At 33.9% G+C, this 17,222-nt stretch overlaps 2 protein-coding genes across 2 annotated transcripts; both read left to right on the top strand.

Annotated features, from left to right (window-relative positions):
- Positions 1-661: 661 nt before the first annotated feature.
- On the top strand, positions 662-7,272 carry LOC117114385. The gene is made up of 8 exons (XM_033258043.1): positions 662-792; positions 1,377-1,479; positions 1,693-1,792; positions 2,775-4,045; positions 4,285-4,399; positions 4,941-5,046; positions 6,796-6,874; positions 7,119-7,272. The coding sequence occupies exons 1-8, from the start codon at positions 722-724 to the stop codon at positions 7,230-7,232; spliced, it is 1,959 nt and encodes a 652-aa protein (XP_033113934.1). The 5' UTR covers positions 662-721; the 3' UTR covers positions 7,233-7,272.
- A 2,377-nt stretch (positions 7,273-9,649) lies between these two features.
- On the top strand, positions 9,650-17,030 carry LOC117114389. Its single transcript, XM_033258047.1, has 9 exons — positions 9,650-10,073; positions 10,966-11,400; positions 12,168-12,366; positions 12,838-13,010; positions 13,831-14,060; positions 14,544-14,661; positions 14,909-15,138; positions 16,116-16,302; positions 16,819-17,030. The coding sequence occupies exons 2-9, from the start codon at positions 11,043-11,045 to the stop codon at positions 17,028-17,030; spliced, it is 1,707 nt and encodes a 568-aa protein (XP_033113938.1). The 5' UTR covers positions 9,650-10,073; positions 10,966-11,042.
- Positions 17,031-17,222: the final 192 nt, after the last annotated feature.

Below are 17,222 nucleotides of genomic sequence, written 5' to 3'. Positions count from 1 at the left end.
AGGGGTTTCAAAGGCTTATTTTAAACGATTTCAATACACGATTTCAATTACAATACATAAAACTTTTTTTTCTCCCCGACAAATTGTGCTTTTTCTCCCCGACTGGGGTGGGGGAAGCTCTCCCCGACGGGGAGCCCTCCCCTGCTAGCACCGCCCCTGTTGAAAAGTAAAAATCTATCCTTTCTTTTTACATTGAGTTGAAAAGATTCAACATATCAAAGTTTACTGAGTGGCGGACCCAGGAATTTGAATACTATAGGCCCAGAGAAAGAGTGCCACCTACCTTTAGACTTAAAATAGTAGGAGTAGAATTTTCTTTTATTTTTCTCAATTATTTTGTTACATTTTGTAAACTTTAGTGGGGAGGGCTTCCCCTCTATAGAGTAGTAATGTCATGAAATATGAAAGGAATTTTCTAAGACCATTAAGAAATTAAAAGCAACTTAGGCCTAGCTTAGTCAGTGTAACTGGTTACTTTTTAAGGTTATTCTTTGTATCTTGTCTCTGTTTTCTCTGTCCGTTTAAAAAAATTTTTTTTTTTTATAACTTTGTATTTTAATTATGTATGAAACTTAATATTCAATCAATCAATAGTTTGTAAATAAGAAACGACACCTTCAGCCTCTAGAGGGCTAGCGAATTGGAAAACACATTAAAATGTTAACAACAACCTGGCAACTCTATTCCGCGCCGCGGGCTGGCTTGAATTATTTACAAAAACATGGCTAATGTCAACAAGAAAGTAACGCTAATTCCTGAACGAAGCAAAGTCATAGAAAACAGACGTTTAAAGTAAGTAGAAGTTTAAAAGCTTAAGATAATATTACACGTAAATTTTGGAATAAACTTGACGGTTATGGGTGGTTGGTTTCTAGTATTATAGTAGTATTTTTAGTTGATGTTTTATGTTACGCTAGGCTAGTCTCCGCCTAGAGCCAAGGTCTAGCTCCTAAGCTGGGGCCTTGTTGGCCTGAGTTGAGGTGCCTGCTGAGCAGCTAGCCTAGGCCTATCTAGGCTTGTAGTAGTAGGAGGCTAATGCCAGGATGTGGGCCTAGGTCTAGCTAGCTATTGAATAAATATAAAATATTCTTAATATTTGCCCTCATTCAAATTTGAAAATTGGGCTGTTTCCCTGTCATGCTCCAGTGCAATGCCATCTGAATTAACTAAAACTACAGATATAGGCCTAGATGCAGATACAATTCTTTATCTCAGCCCACCTAACTCTCAATACGTGGGTTAGTCAACTCAAGGAGATGAGCGATCAGACCCGATCGACGATGTTTGCATTTGTTGTTTTTCAGACATTTGTTTATGATATCAAATCAATTTTTTTTTTTTTTTTTTTTTTTTTTCATTTCCTTGTTTTGATACAGCAAACGTCAGACTACTTTGAGAGCATTTACATTCATTCGTGACTGGGAACTCAGAGTATCACCAATACCTAGAAGTATCCAACAGGAATCTGGATCTAGCCAGGTATTTCATACAACTTTACAAATGTGATTTGAATAACATTAACTATAGTTTAATTTATTTAAAAAAATCTGCATTTTCATTTTTATTCTAAAAAACAAGTGTAAAGATTACTTTCGAAACTTTTTATCATAACTTCTGTTCCCTAGACAATTGATCTGATAAAGCTTCAAAGTTCAATTTTGTAGATATATCATATATCCTCGCATTCTACAGGTTAGTTCATCGTCACCCATCCCTCGCATCAGTCCAGGGCCTGCTGTTATAGGAAATGCCTCTCCGTTTAGCGAAAGAAGTCAAACTGATGAAAGCATTTGTAAGTTTTGAGGGGTTTTTTGCATAAATAAAGCCTAGTTTGAATATCTTCAATTTAGACCATTTGAACAATTACGTATAATTGGAATAACACATTTTGAAGAATAGATTACATTTTTGTACATAAATAAAAGTTTCTACGTACTATATGCGAAAACTCCAAATCAGGGTTTTCAAACTTCCAATCAAACCTCCGATTTTGAAGTTTCTGCGTACTATACTCGAAAAATCCAAAAACAGAGTTTTCAAACTTTCAATCAAGCCTCCAATATCGGAGTTTCTGTGTACTATACGCAAAAACTCTAAAATCGGAGTTTTCAAACTCCAAATTAAACGTCGAGGCCTACTATAGTATAATCGGAGGTTTGATTGAAAGTTTGAAAACTCCGATTTATTGGAGTTTTCGCGTACAGTACGCAAAACCTCCCAAACTGGAGTGTTGATTAAAAGTTTTGCTCTCAATATAGAGACCTTGTTTACTTGACAGTAGGCCTATGCAGAAACTCCGAAATTGGAGGTTTCATTCAGAGTTTGAAAACTCTGATTTTGGAGTTTTCGCAAATATTACGCATAAACTCTGAAATCTGAGGTTTGATTGAGAGTTCTGCTCTCTCTATATAGAGAGAGAGCTTGTTTAATAAATTGTACACAGAAACTCTGAAATCAGAGGTTTGCATAAAAGTTTGAAAACTCCGATTTTGGAGTTTTCACATGTTAGTATACGCAAAGCCTCCGAAATTGGAGGGTTGAATTAAAGTTTGCTTTGTATATAGAGAGAGCTTGTTTAATTAATAGTATGCAGAAACTGAAATCGGAGGTTTGAATAAAAGTTTGGAAACTCTGATTTTGGAGTTTTTGCGTATAGTATGCAAAACCTCCAAAATCCGGGTTTTGGCGGCGGGCGCAGACACTCCGATTTCGGAGTAACTACACTACATTTCAATCCACATCAAAAAATAGCTCTCCATTGAAATATCTTTCAGCATCAGGACCCACAGTTAAGCATTCAGTGGTGCAGCATTCTCGAAGTAAAAACAGACAACGAAAACTTGTCAGCCATAGTTCAATTAAGTCTTTGCTAGAATCAACGCGATTGTCCACAGGAATACCGGAAGACGACCGTAACATCAGCCCCTACCAGGATGCTGCATCTCAGCCATCACATCAAAATGTATCTACAGTTAAGAATGCAGGAGATGGCAAAAGTATCTCCAATATTGACGCTCCATCTCTGCTTTCACAACCTCATATATCTACATTTGAGAGTGCAGAAGAATCTGAACCAGCAAGTGAGATCTCGATGCACGCTAATGCCATTGAGGAAGGGTTGTCAGATTCTGGTCGGAGAGTCAAAAGATCAAGAACAAGGCTGACTGAAGCATCAAGAGCAAACACGACTGCAAGAAATGTCTCTCAAATTCACCAAGAACAGAACAATGAAAATGTTGAGAGTGCAAAAGAATTTGAACCAGCAAGTGAGATCTTGATACATGCTAATGCCGTTGAGGAAGGGTCATCAAATTCTGGTCCAACAGTCAAGAGATCAGGAACAAGGCTAACTGAAGCATCAAGAGCAAAGACAACTGCAAGAAATGTCTCTCAAATTCACCAAGAACAGAACAATGAAAATGTTGAGAGTGCAAAAGAATTTGAACCAGCAAGTGAGATCTTGATACATGCTAATGCCGTTGAGGAAGGGTCAACAAATTCTGGTCCAACAGTCAAGAGATCTGGAACAAGGCTAACTGAAGCATCAAGAGCAAAGACAACTGCAAGAAATGTTTCTCAAATTCACCAAGAACAGAATGATGAAAATGTTGAGAGTGCAAAAGAATTCGAACCAGCAAGTGAGATCTTGATACATGCTAATGCCGTTGAGGAAGGGTCAACAAATTCTGGTCCAACAGTCAAAAGATCAAGAACAAGGCTAACTGAAGCATCAAGAGCAAAGACGACTGCAAGAAATGTCTCTCAAATTCACCAAGAACAGAACAATGAAAATGTTGAGACTGCAAAAGAATTCGAACCAGCAAGTGAGATCTTGATACATGCTAATGCCGTTGAGGAAGGGTTATCAAATTCTGGTCCAACAGTCAAGAGATCAGGAACAAGGCTAACTGAAGCATCAAGAGCAAAGACAACTGCAAGAAATGAACAGAATGATGAAAATGTGGATATTAATGCCAACTTATCTAATACACCAAATAGATTGGTAGGAAGTTTTCTGGCAACTACCCCCTCAATGTCAGCATTAGTGAGTATATAAGAATTTGGCTAAAAAAAGTATTAGTGTATGATAGGTCTATTCCAGTTTCTACCTAAAAAAATAATCACTCTTGTATATAATAGTGATTTTTTTTTTAACAATAAGAATAAAAACGACTTTAGTGGCTGCATGCTGATGAAGATGCACTGGTTTGACAAAACATTACTAATAATATACTAATAGATGAATCCTATTTTATTGAACCTAAATTTACTTTTCAATATCAGGCGGTACAAACTTCTCCAAAGAGTGGTCCTGCATTTCGGAAGAAAGGAAGCTTAAAGAGAAGATCACCAGGTGAAGGAAGGAAAGCAAATGACAGGGCAGAGCCTCTTCAAAAAGGTAATTGCAAAATGACATAAAGAAATATATAAGAAAACAAAATTTATTTCAATTTTGCCTTCAGCATTTAGAAGAGAAAAAGTCTCTTTGAAAATGCCATGTAGGGCAAAAGATCTCCTGTTCTATCCATTGCAGAATTAAAATGGAGTCTCTGTTGCCAACCTAAGACGTTAAAGTTGCGACTACTGATATAGAATGTTTGGGGGATTTGTTAGTCACAGGTTAACATATTGATATTGAATTTCCGTAATATAAATAGAAAAAAAAGTAAACATATTAAGTTAAAAAAAGATTTATATATTGATGTTAGTTTATGTAACTGATATTGTAATGATAAATAAAATTGGGGTTTCAGCACTTAGAAAAAAAAATAAAAATTTTAAGTTTAATATTTTTTTTTTCCTTTGATGATTTGTAAACAAGATGTTGCTAGTAAAAATAATATAAAAGTCTTGCAGAATTTACTATACTTTTATCTGATGCACTCATAATATTTCGAATGGAGATATTTGTATTCAAATATATTTTTTATGTCTTCTAGGTAAAGTGTGCTTGTGGACAGCTTCTGATAGGAATCGATCAGCTAGTGATGTCACCGAACTCGATGTTATCTTAAGCAACATCGAGGAAACCTGTTTGGATTACAGGTAAATTATACAGTTCCTTGATTTTTGGCAAAATATAAATTTGTGTACAGATTTTAAAGATTTGAGAAATTTTACTGCCTATTACTTTATACAAATGTAATTATATTCATTTGATTTATATTCCCCATTTCCCGCAATATTTCACTAAACGAAGAATTTTTTTAGAAAACTGCATATTTATCACTTTAATTATTATAAACCAATGAAAAATATAGGCATAAATTTTAGTTGTACGCAATAGGATAAAAAAAATGAGAAATAGAGACTATTTTTCATAGGAGGTTGCCATTTTTTTGACTACTTCTTCGTTACTAGGCAAATTTAGAGGTTGCAGATCGCATCCTCTGAAATGCTCTCACTTTTGTGTATACTTCATACACTCAATAAAGTGCGCCCTCTCTAATGAAATTAGTTTTTGTACTTCGCATCTTGCACACTGCGATCGATCAAGAAGGCCTGAGATATGTTTGTTTATCAAATTCTCGGTCAGAATAATTTTTTTAACAAATTTGAAAAAATTCCAATAAAATATTATATTTCACAAGTGACAATACTAGCAACGGAAAATATCATGTCGGTCGTTTTTATGTCTGATAACAGAACCTACATCGAGGTAAGGCTGGGCCTAGCCTAGCAATGTTGGATAGGCTAATATTTCCGGTGCCTAATATATTTTTTTCGCAGACCTATAACAAAATCAAACATAAAAAATTAATCTTTATTTATATCTTTATATTTATAATGTTTATTTTTTGAGCGAAACACAAAAAAAAAAATCAATTTTTAGTCTTATTTTACATTTTTTCGTGTTTAGGAATGTCTAAATTCATTTAAACTAGCAATTTCCTATTATATTTATAAATCTTTATAACATATATAAAAATCAGATTTTTCTTAAAAACTGAAATTTTGCTGGGAATGGGGCTTTAAGTAATAATAGATAACAATGTATCATAATGTGAAAACCCAAGGAAGTACACCAGATTGCCATCTTACTGTAAGATCAGAAAATATTTTTTGGGGGGAAGGCAGTTTGTTCAGTGGTTTCCATTCATTCTGGTTATTGAACTTGTGGTCAGGAGTTCAAACCACTCGCTGCCCAGTCTCGGCCGGCGATACCTAGATACCCCAACTTGCATTGTTGACAAGCTGTTAAGTGGCTCAGGCTAGGGTTCAGCCTAGATGCAACCATTTCATGGCATATAAATATATTAATAATTAAGTAACCCCTTACCTAAATGTGGATTTCAGGCCTTGGTTGGGGTGATTTCAATAAAAAAGAATTTTTAAATGACACTTTCATAAATTGCTAGTTTTGGCAGTTTTCGTGACATTTAACTTTCGGGAATTGTATACAGTTAAACTTGCCTAATTCGACTTTGCCTAACTCAAATAATTTCTTAGTCGATCTTTTTTTACATGCCAAATTGTTGTGTTTTTCGTTAATTAATGATCTATAAGTTAGATTTTATCTAAGTCAAACAATTTTTTGTTCAACTTAGGCAACTTCAACTGTGTACAATACAAAGCTTTAATATTTTACTTCCTGAGAATGCTGCACAGTAGCTGCAAACAGCCACTAGATTATTGGAAGTTAAAACTTTTACTGCAGAGGAACATGCTTTATCAATTTTTCATCTCTTTATTCAAGTATTACATATTTGTTATGATTTCCTATGAATATAATTTTTAGCATTAGGGATTACTATATAATTTCTTATCTATTATATTATTTTATGCAACTTGCAGGGAAGAATTGACAGAGAAACACCATAGAACAGCTGTTGCCAAGTTTTTTCTAAACACTAAAAAAGACTTTACAGATATGGTATGTATATTATATTGTACAACATTGAATTATATCAACACACTCACACCAACATACTGCGTCAGAAACAATATTTTTAATTAGTATATGATTAAAAAAGTATATATATTTACCTACATACTTACTTATTTCAACAAACTTTGATGAGTTAGTCTGTCATACACTGGTTAATTATAGTTGCAAATATTTCATACTATTAACATTATTTACATTTTTTTTATAAATTATTAATTAATAATTTCAGATTGCATTACGGCAAGAGCAGAAGTTTCTCAAGTCCTCTGTGAAAAAAGCAAGGTCCGGTGTTCACAAGAAAAGGAAGTTGTTACTTTCTCTCCAGCAACAAAATGCAAGGTAAATGTAGTAAATAACAGGTCCTGTTGTTGCTCCTGAGGTGGACCAGCATCTCATCCAGGAGGAGCATCACACTCTCATCCGCTTCAGCGTTTTTGGCGCAGCGGGAACAGTTTGGTTTCCCAACCTTTAGGTCGGGGTTTCAATCCCTCGCTGTACATTTCGCTTGTGTCCTTGAGCAAGGCACTTTATCTGCATTGATTCTCTCTACCCAGGAGTATAAATGGGTACCTGGTGGGGTTGCCTGCTCATGCGCTGATTACCAGCAGGAACGTATAAGCATGTGGATCCAATGACCAGGGAAAAGATGTGCTTTGTATCTACAAAGAAAAGGTGCTATATAAATGATATAAATGATGATAATAATAATAAATAATAATAATAATAATTCATGCTACTGGGGATAAGCTCCAGCTCTATGAGCCCCATGGCTCATAGAGGATTGACTTTGCTTCCTCTCTTGTTGGTTCTGTTTTCTTAAATATTATTACTACTATATTAAAATTATTCTTGTATATTGTTATATTATATCTGTTTGGAATGCGGGACAATAACTATATGTATATATCTAACATGGGTCAACTGAAATATAATAATATGACTTAATGGAACAATTTTATGAAATAATTCCACATAAAACAGAACCACAATGTTATAAATCATTTCTTTAGTACCATGTTAAAAAATGTGGTTTTATTTTGTAATAGCAAGTTCTTTGTTTTTTTCATTGCTGTCCTTTTTATTGTTTAGTGCCTCAAGGCTGTTGCGATGTGAGGCGCTTTTTACTGTATGTTTCTATTATTTTCATTGTTTTATATTTTTTTAATTTTTTTTTGCCTGTATAAATAAACTACTCAAAATATGACACAACTATGTCACATAAGACATAATAGTGTTGGCAGAGCTTAATAAATTCAAATTATATTAAAATAAAGTTAACAATAAATAATGAATTCATTATGTATTCTTATTTTTGTTAGACTTTTATTTTTTTTTTATTTTTTTTATTTTTTTTTTTCGGTCATACGTACATAAATATATATATATATATATATATATAATTCAACACTTTCGTCATATTATGCATTGCTCTTCACCGATTTGTTAGTTCTCTGAAAAACTTCATCCAACATGAATCAAACCTGCATTCATTCATTCGTTCATTTGTTCGGTCATAGAAAATTACAGAAACTAAACATGCAAAGATTATAAATAACTCAAGTGACTGAAAAAGTATTAGAAAACATATAACCATACATTGGTCAAGATAGCGCAAGAAATCCAAGAGCATGTTTATTTCTATTGGTGTCCTCTGTTCAGGCAAGTATCATACAGTATCTCAAAACCACCGTTAATACTGTTAAATTATATATAAATCATCAAAGAAAGGTAAATACCGTGTTCAAATAAAGGACATAATGGTACATCGTGTAGCATAGCTCTCAACGAATAAAGTCCTATAAATAATACGTTGTGTAATAAAATGGTTCTGACGGGATTCCACCTGCGACCTCTAGCTGTCAAGGTGAGTGCGATAAGCGATAACCATTAGACCACAGAGGCTTCATGGTTGAACAGATTCAAATATCCTTCAGGCACACTCCTTTACGCAATATTACTACAGTCGTTGAGAGGTATGCTACACAATCTACCATTATGTCCTTTATTCGAAAAGTGTATTTACTTTTCTTTGATGATTTATATATAATTTAACAGTGTTAACTGCTATCTTGATTTATGTTATATGCTACTATTTATTCCTGGTACCCTTAAGTTGTGTTAAAGAAATTTCACAAACATGAACACAAGACAAAGAATGATTGAACAATGTATATCTCTACTTTTAGATTGATTTCTGTGATATGCGGTTGGGGGGTACAGGAAACGGGGAGTCGCTCAGGAAGCGGGGGAGGGGTGCAGGAAGAATCTACCTTCACAGTGTGAGGATGAAATGGATGGGAATGTTTCAACTGCGTTGGCAGCAGATTTTCATATTCGAATTGATATAAGGAAAATTAACAATATGCATATTTTTCTGAATTGTTCATTTGTGTATTAACAATTTCCAAACTACTTTATTGTTGTGGTAACATAAGATATGAACATAACATGTAAGTTAAGATTACAGTAATAAAAGCAACCCCACTGATATATTATGTGTACAACTTTTCTGTTATTGTGTATCGATGTACAGGTATAATATGCATCATTACAACATATTAGTGGGGACACATGCGACCCTGTGGGAAAAATGTGCTGGCCTTAGGCCCAACCATGGTGGGGTAGAGGTGGATGGAACCCACCCCTGTCATACCCTCTCTTGAAAGTATCAGTGACGTCGGCCAATCGCGGCCCCACACGCACTTAATAAACAATATCTTTATATAATCCATACCTGATTATTCAGCTTCGTCACATGGTTCTGCACAGCCGTAACGAAAGGGAAATTTTTAGTGTTTCTTTTTTAAGACAAATCTGTTTACATTGTCTTTAGGAATCTAATACAGTATCACTATTAACTAATATAGGCTGCATTCTAAGCGGGCAAATTACGTTCTAAACTTCGAACACAATAAATCAATACACTCGGTTTGATTATTGTGTGGAAAGTTGTTACCAGCATAAAAATATCGCGCGTTTGTATACTAGTTTTATCTGCATTGATTAGACCTATTGGCATTGTGTCTCAATCAAAGGAAGGCATAGAACGTGGGGTAGGCCTGCTGACAAACAGAAATGTAGATATTCAGACTCATGGCATTGGATATTAATACTATAGTGATTAAGTCAATACTATAGCCGATACTGTATCGATAATGGAGTAATAGTATCAATTAAGCTGTTGGTAAGTTATGTATTTTGAATATTCACTATTTGAGAGTCTGTGTAGATAATAGTATTACACGGAAATAGATGTTGTAGGCCTTGGTAGAACCAAAGCCATTCATTGGGATAGATACTGTCTCTAAGCCAGCCTTTACTATACCGGAAGAAGATACTATATTGAAAATATTTCAAAGTAAACATTATCTTAAGCTAAGCACTTACTAAAATATTCGTATATTTATACAATATTTGTATATTAAGAAGCTGATAATAGGCAATTTCAAACCTTGGTTGGATGGGGCCTGATACTGTAATAATATTTGGCTATAGGGAATGCATACCTAAAACACTCATTCTTCGTAGAAAAGCCACGCAAGGAATCATGGTGAGATACAATGGGTTACCTGTAACTGTATAAAGGGAAGCGTGTTAAAAAGGCCTAATGTGATCTCATACCCCCCCCCCCCGACTTGTCATCAACTCGCCCCATTACCACATCATCTTAATACCCTAAGTTACCTCATTGTTTTAGACATCATCGTCATAATTATTGTCGACGTAATCGTCATTATCGTCTTCATCACCATCCTTATCAACAACATAATATTAATCATCATATTATTGTCATCTTTATCATCATCCTCTTTATCATCATCATCATCATCATCAACAACATAATCTACATCATCATCCTCGTCATCATCATACAAAATTGTAGTAAAATATCATCATGATGTACATACGACTAATACTATTCTTGTATTTTTTTGGAGCTCTCATCCATTCATTTACTGCTAGGGTCGTAGGAAAATGTCTGTAAATTTTATATTTTGAGGGTATTTAAAAACCACATTTTACCCCATACTATAGATCTTTAAACCCTTCAATAATCATGGTTTTCGTTTGCTCAGGTATCAGCTCATTTAGTTTTTGTACAAGAGAACGTGGTTCCTCTATAACGCGACCCAGGAACGTTACCAGTATAGGCATGGCATCGACAGAGGAAGCCCATCCCGAGAACATACCGCTTGTGAGATCTAGCGACGACGGTAATGACGGTGACTGGAGGGATACAGTTCACATCCAGCTAATGCGTTCCACGCGCGCTCTCGTACATTTGTACATTGTGAAGCTACTAGTCAAGTTAACAGTCGGATTTGTAGCGGGAAGTCTTACTCTATTTTCCAATGACGTTTGGCAATTCAATGATGAAGAAGGAGAAGTTCTTCTTTTAAGTTTTTACAACTCAATATCACCGTGTCTCCCTCTACTTGGTGGCCTCTTAGCAGACACTGTGGCCGGTACTACTCGGACCACTATTGGTGGAATGATTTGCATAACAATTGGTGTGTATATTTTTTTATATGTTTAATAAACAAAATTCGTTAATAATATAGGCTATGACAGAGACGTATTGACAAATATTATTCTCTCACATGTCAGCATTATTAATGGAAAATTATTTTTAAGTTAAATAAAAGATAATGTTTATATTGTTAGAATGAAAAGGAAACAGAAAGCAAAAGTTGTTTATTAGGAACTCTGCCTCATTGATAATTATAACAATTGTTGTATATCGATATGAAAATTTTGAATACAATGTCAAATAAAACGCATCATTAAAAGAGCAAGTTTGCCGGATGACAAAGAAGGGACTCGCGAAGTTACGACTCAAGGCGCGACTACCACTTAACAGTAATAAGTAATTAGTAGAGTTGCGTATCATACAATACAGTAGTGGAAATTATGATACATCATTACATTTCTATAGCTTTACATTGTGTGAAGAACTAAACGAACAAAACTCACTATATGGTGATGATGATGATGACATGATAATGCTGAAGATGATGATAATGGTTATGATTTGTGATGTGAAGAAGATGATGATGATGATGATGATGGTGGTGGTGATGATGAAGATGATGATGATGATTATGTTGGCGGCGGTGGTAATGATGATGTTGATGATAATAGTAATTGTTAGCATAATTATAGTCATGATGTGCCTATATATGGTCATGATGTGCCTATATATGGTCATGATGTGCCTATATATGGTCATGATGTGATGTCATTATTATTAGAACAGTTTAAATTTCTGCTTTCCCAGCTTGTTCTTTGTTTTCATTGGATGCGTTTCCTTTCGAGGAAGTGGGAGGTCTGCCGTTACCTGCTACACGCTCCATATTTATTGTGGGTCTGTCACTTCTTTTCGTTGGGGGTGCTGGATTTGATGCTAATATTGACCCCCTTGCAGCCAAGCATAAGGAACGGAAGGGATACACAGCCGTAAGAACAGTCTTCCACAGGTTCGAATAATGCCAAATTTCATTATGCGTATTTATTTATTAGTATTGTAGGGATATGATTGTTATCGTTGTTTTATACATTATGCTTATTCTTGATAGATTTATATATAATTATTTTCGTTATTGCCTATATATAAGATGTGTATTACTGTTATCGTTGTTTTACATTCTGCTTAATTATTTATAGATTTGTATACATATAATTAATTTGTTATTATATATACAGTATATATATACTTATATATAATGATTATCTTTACTATTGTTATATACATTTTCATTCTATTTTATTCTCATCCTTCCGGGTGCCCGTTTATAGTCTTAGGCGGACAAAAATAGATACGAGTTTTGTACCTTATGATATAGCCAAGTAGTACTGGGCTGAGATCATAATTATTAAATTACCTTTTAAGTTTCATTAATATTATTACCATTATTGTATTATCTTTCTCATTAAACTTTATCTTTCAGTTTATTTTGGTTTGAAACAATCGGAGTTGCCATTGCGATTGTCTTTATTGATTTACTTGAAGAAGAGTTGAATTTCAGCCTGATCTATGGTATAGGAAGCTTATTGATGTTAACCGCTGTGGCTGTTATAGTAACGGGCCGTCGTTTCTATATACCAAGTTCTCTACCAAAGAGTATGTATCATGACTAATCAAGATACGTACTTATTCGAATAAACGCCCCACTTTGAATAAACGCCCCTCCAGAGCCTCATTTAGAATAAACGCCTTCCCTGGGCATTTTATTTAGGCCTGTTCTTCGAATAAACTTCCCTCTAAATGTAAACACAACTAATAGAAGCAACATCATTCTCAACACATTTTATTGATGTTCAACTCCAGTAGAATTACATTTTTTCTAACCTAGTTATGATCAATAATTCTTTATGATCACGCAATAACACATTTTGACTGTAATAATGTATTGTAGTTCCACATTTACAGTGAAATTAAGGGGCGTAGGCCTATATTTGAGTGTAATAATACGTATCCAAAAAAAGAAAATAAACGCCTCCCTAGAAATAAACACCCTTTAAAACCCCTTCTTAACAATAAACGTCCCTGGCCTTTTATTTAAGTAAATATCTTTACAGTACTCTATTTTGAAATTAAAGAAACTATTCTTTCATTCTTATTCTTATTCTTTATAGCCAAAAACAATACAAAAACAAACACATACAGCCAACTCAGGGAGTAGGAACTAAACTAAACAAACTGAACTAAATCGCTTTAAACAAATGTTAAGATTCCTTACTCCCAACTCCCAAAGTAACATAACAATAAATACAACTTTTGTATAAAGTAGTTTAGAATGTTACAGAATAACTGACGAAGTTTTAGATATTGAATTAATAATAATTATGTTGATTAGGCCTACCACAAAATTGTCTAATGCATCTTGATTGATTGGTTATGACTTACTTATTTTTGTTTTTTTTTTGTTTTTTTTCCCCAGAAAATGTATTGGTTAAAACAGGGGCTGCAATTTTGGAAGCCATTACTAGGCGTTTTAATCAAAAGGCTTCAGATGTTCCACGTGCCAGCGAAATAAAATCCTTCCTCGACTACGCAAAGTTAAAACATGGCGGAACATTTCAAAACAAGTTTATGATGGATATTAAACACCTGTTTAGGACACTACCTGTCTTCCATACTGTCACTTTATACTCCATCGTTCTTTATCAGGTACAGTAGAACCTCTTTGAGACGCCGCTATTAAGGGGACATTCTACCATGGATTATGGAATACTTTCCATCTAAACTTCGATAAACTTCTGATAGCGATGCATTCAAGACCCTCCTTAAAACGTACCTCTTTAAATGATATAAACTTAGGATAAACGCTAAACTTAAACTTAAACTTAAACTTAAACTTAGGATAAACGCTAAATTGTTGCAATTGTTGAGAAAATTCAAATCAGCTTCTGTTTTACATGATTTCTTGAGTAGCTTTTCTCGCTTCCTTAATTCAGACTTGCTAACTTCACTGTTGCAGCTTAAATAATGAATAATAGAACCAACAGATCGAAGCGAAATCAAAATGAACACGAATTTTAACGAAATAAGCCATTTATTCACAAACATCTTTCTCCTGTTTCCTACAGGCATCATCAATGCTAACTAAAAACAATTACTTTAATCAATAATTGTTTCATTTTAAAACAATAGACAAGATACAAAAACAAGAGACAGGATTCTCAACAGCGAACTGAATCAAAATTTAAAATGAGTCTCCACAAACAACAACATACCAATTGCAGAATCGTATACAAAACGGCACACAAACGTGAGAATAATAATAATGATAATAAAAACATTACATGAAAACCTAACAGTACACAGATAAATGCTGAAACATTATTTAATTTGTTATTTAATTGATTCTTTTTTTAAATGGTTTCTTTTCAAATCCCAAAAAAATATCTTCATTACCTACATTATTTTTAAAAGTTGTTAAAATACAGACAAAATAATCAATGTCCAAATGGTTATGACTTACTTATTTTTGTTTTTTTTTTGTTTTTTTTCCCCAGAAAATGTATTGGTTAAAACAGGGGCTGCAATTTTGGAAGCCATTACTAGGCGTTTTAATCAAAAGGCTTCAGATGTTCCACGTGCCAGCGAAATAAAATCCTTCCTCGACTACGCAAAGTTAAAACATGGCGGAACATTTCAAAACAAGTTTATGATGGATATTAAACACCTGTTTAGGACACTACCTGTCTTCCATACTGTCACTTTATACTCCATCGTTCTTTATCAGGTACAGTAGAACCTCTTTGAGACGCCGCTATTAAGGGGACATTCTACCATGGATTATGGAATACTTTCCATCTAAACTTCGATAAACTTCTGATAGCGATGCATTCAAGACCCTCTTTAAAACGTACCTCTTTAAATGATATAAACTTAGGATAAACGCTAAATTGTTGCAATTGTTGAGAAAATTCAAATCAGCTTCTGCTTTGAATGATTTCTTGAGTAGCTTTTCTAGCTTCCTTAATTCAGACTTGCTAACTTCACTGTTGCAGCTTAAATAATGAATAATAGAACCAACAGATCGAAGCAAAATCAAAATGAACACGAATTTTAACGAAATAAGCCATTTATTCACAAACATCTTTCTCCTGTTTCCTACAGGCATCATCAATGCTAACTAAAAACAACTACTTTAATCAATAATTGTTTCATTTTAAAACAATAGACAAGATACAAAAACAAGAGACAGGATTCTCAACAGCGAACTGAATCAAGATTTAAAATGAGTCTCCACAAAAAACAACATACCAATTGCAGAATCGTATACAAAAAGGCACACAAACGTGAGAATAATAATAATGATAATAAAAACATTACATGAAAACCTAACAGTACACAGATAAATGCAGAAACATTATTTAATTTGTTATTTAATTGATTCCATTAGGTTTCTTTTTAAATCACAAAAAATACAATCATTATCAACATTATTTTTAAAAGTTGTTAAAATACAGCCAAAAGAATCAATGTCCAAATGTCCAATGTAAAAATAGTTTGTTGTTTCTATCTTTAAGCGCCAGTGACAAATAATATTTTTCTAACAATCCTCCAATTTATTATTATTATTATTATTATTATTATTATTATTATGGATATTTGTGCTATACAAATCCTTTGTTGTTTAATTAATTAATAAGTTGATTGATTGATTGATGGATTGGTAGTATGTGCATAAAAAAATATTCAAATTTATATTTTCAGGTGGACACTTCATACATTGACCAAACACGTAGAATGGATTTAGGAGCAGGAAATGTTGTGTATCCAAATATAACGTTTCAATTGGTCTCATCATTTGTGATCGTAGTTACACTGCCGATTCTACTCTGTGTTTATCCTAAAACCGACGGCTCTAACCTCTTCAAACTGACGCCATTGCGGAAAATAGGTATGTAACATTTAGGTAGGCTAGGTAGCGTATTAGATAACACCTTAAGAACAACGATTCCTGGAAGATTTATAAGGGAATACGGTGCTAGCCATGCCTCATTGCTGATTAACTCAGCTGTTGGTAGTGCAATTAAACTATGATAGGATGGGCTTAGGTTCGAATCCCGATTGGGTCTATTGTTTTTCCTTAAAAAAATATATTCGTCTGTATATATCACTCATGGAGTTAGTTCCCTTAGATTTTTAAATATCATGTGATTTTTAAATATTTTCATATTATACGAGGCCTATCCAGAGGAAAAGTTGTCCAGGAATAATCGAAGGGATTATAGTACTATCTTGGCCTCATAGCCCAGTGGGTAGAAACGAAACACTGTATTCGGAGCCAGCGTCCTCGTTAAATCCCGATTACTAAAACTATCAATTTATAAAAAAATTAGTTGATTCATTCGATATTATCTTCAAATATTGCACGTTCAATTTAAAAGTGACATTGTGTTTTTCTACCTTCTAGGAATTGGTATTGTTTTCGCCGGGTTGTCCTTAATTTCTGCTGCCATTGTTGAGGCCGAGCGTAAAAATGTTATGCAAGAAGGTGGATACTTCATACAAACAGTCAACAACATTTCCTATAATGCATCACGGCTCAACGTCCTTTACCAGATTCCACAATATACATTTATTGGTATAAGTGAGGCGGTCATACGAACGTCAGGTCAGTATTAATAGATACATAGTACAGTAATTTGTCTCCATCCAATTAAAGATCCCTCCAATTAAAGACCACCTTTCTACAGCCCCAAATGATTGTCTATATTTTATCTTCAAAGCTGCTAAAGACCATGAAAACCACGGTGCCAAAAGTTGTCTTTAATTGGAAGAAAACATGTACCGGTTATATGTAGTATTATATTAAAA

Source organism: Anneissia japonica, unplaced genomic scaffold (assembly GCF_011630105.1).
Source record: "Anneissia japonica isolate Jap-2015-1 unplaced genomic scaffold, ASM1163010v1 scaffold1231_len1163931_cov198, whole genome shotgun sequence".
Lineage (NCBI taxonomy): Eukaryota > Metazoa > Echinodermata > Crinoidea > Comatulida > Comatulidae > Anneissia > Anneissia japonica.
This window is presented reverse-complemented; position numbering and strand designations above follow the sequence as displayed.

What these genes read in the sequence shown, in the direction of transcription:
- LOC117114385 (XM_033258043.1), top strand. Translation starts at nt 722, where the DNA reads ATGGCTAATGTCAACAAGAAAGTAACGCTAATTCCTGAACGAAGCAAA. An exon ending in AGGAATCTGGATCTAGCCAG is followed by an intron (nt 1,480 to 1,692) that starts GTATTTCATACA and finishes CGCATTCTACAG; the next exon opens with GTTAGTTCATCGTCACCCAT. An exon ending in TCAAACTGATGAAAGCATTT is followed by an intron (nt 1,793 to 2,774) that starts GTAAGTTTTGAG and finishes AATATCTTTCAG; the next exon opens with CATCAGGACCCACAGTTAAG.
- LOC117114389 (XM_033258047.1), top strand. Translation starts at nt 11,043, where the DNA reads ATGGCATCGACAGAGGAAGCCCATCCCGAGAACATACCGCTTGTGAGA. An exon ending in ATACAAAACGGCACACAAAC is followed by an intron (nt 14,662 to 14,908) that starts GTGAGAATAATA and finishes TTTTTTCCCCAG; the next exon opens with AAAATGTATTGGTTAAAACA. An exon ending in GACGCCATTGCGGAAAATAG is followed by an intron (nt 16,303 to 16,818) that starts GTATGTAACATT and finishes TCTACCTTCTAG; the next exon opens with GAATTGGTATTGTTTTCGCC.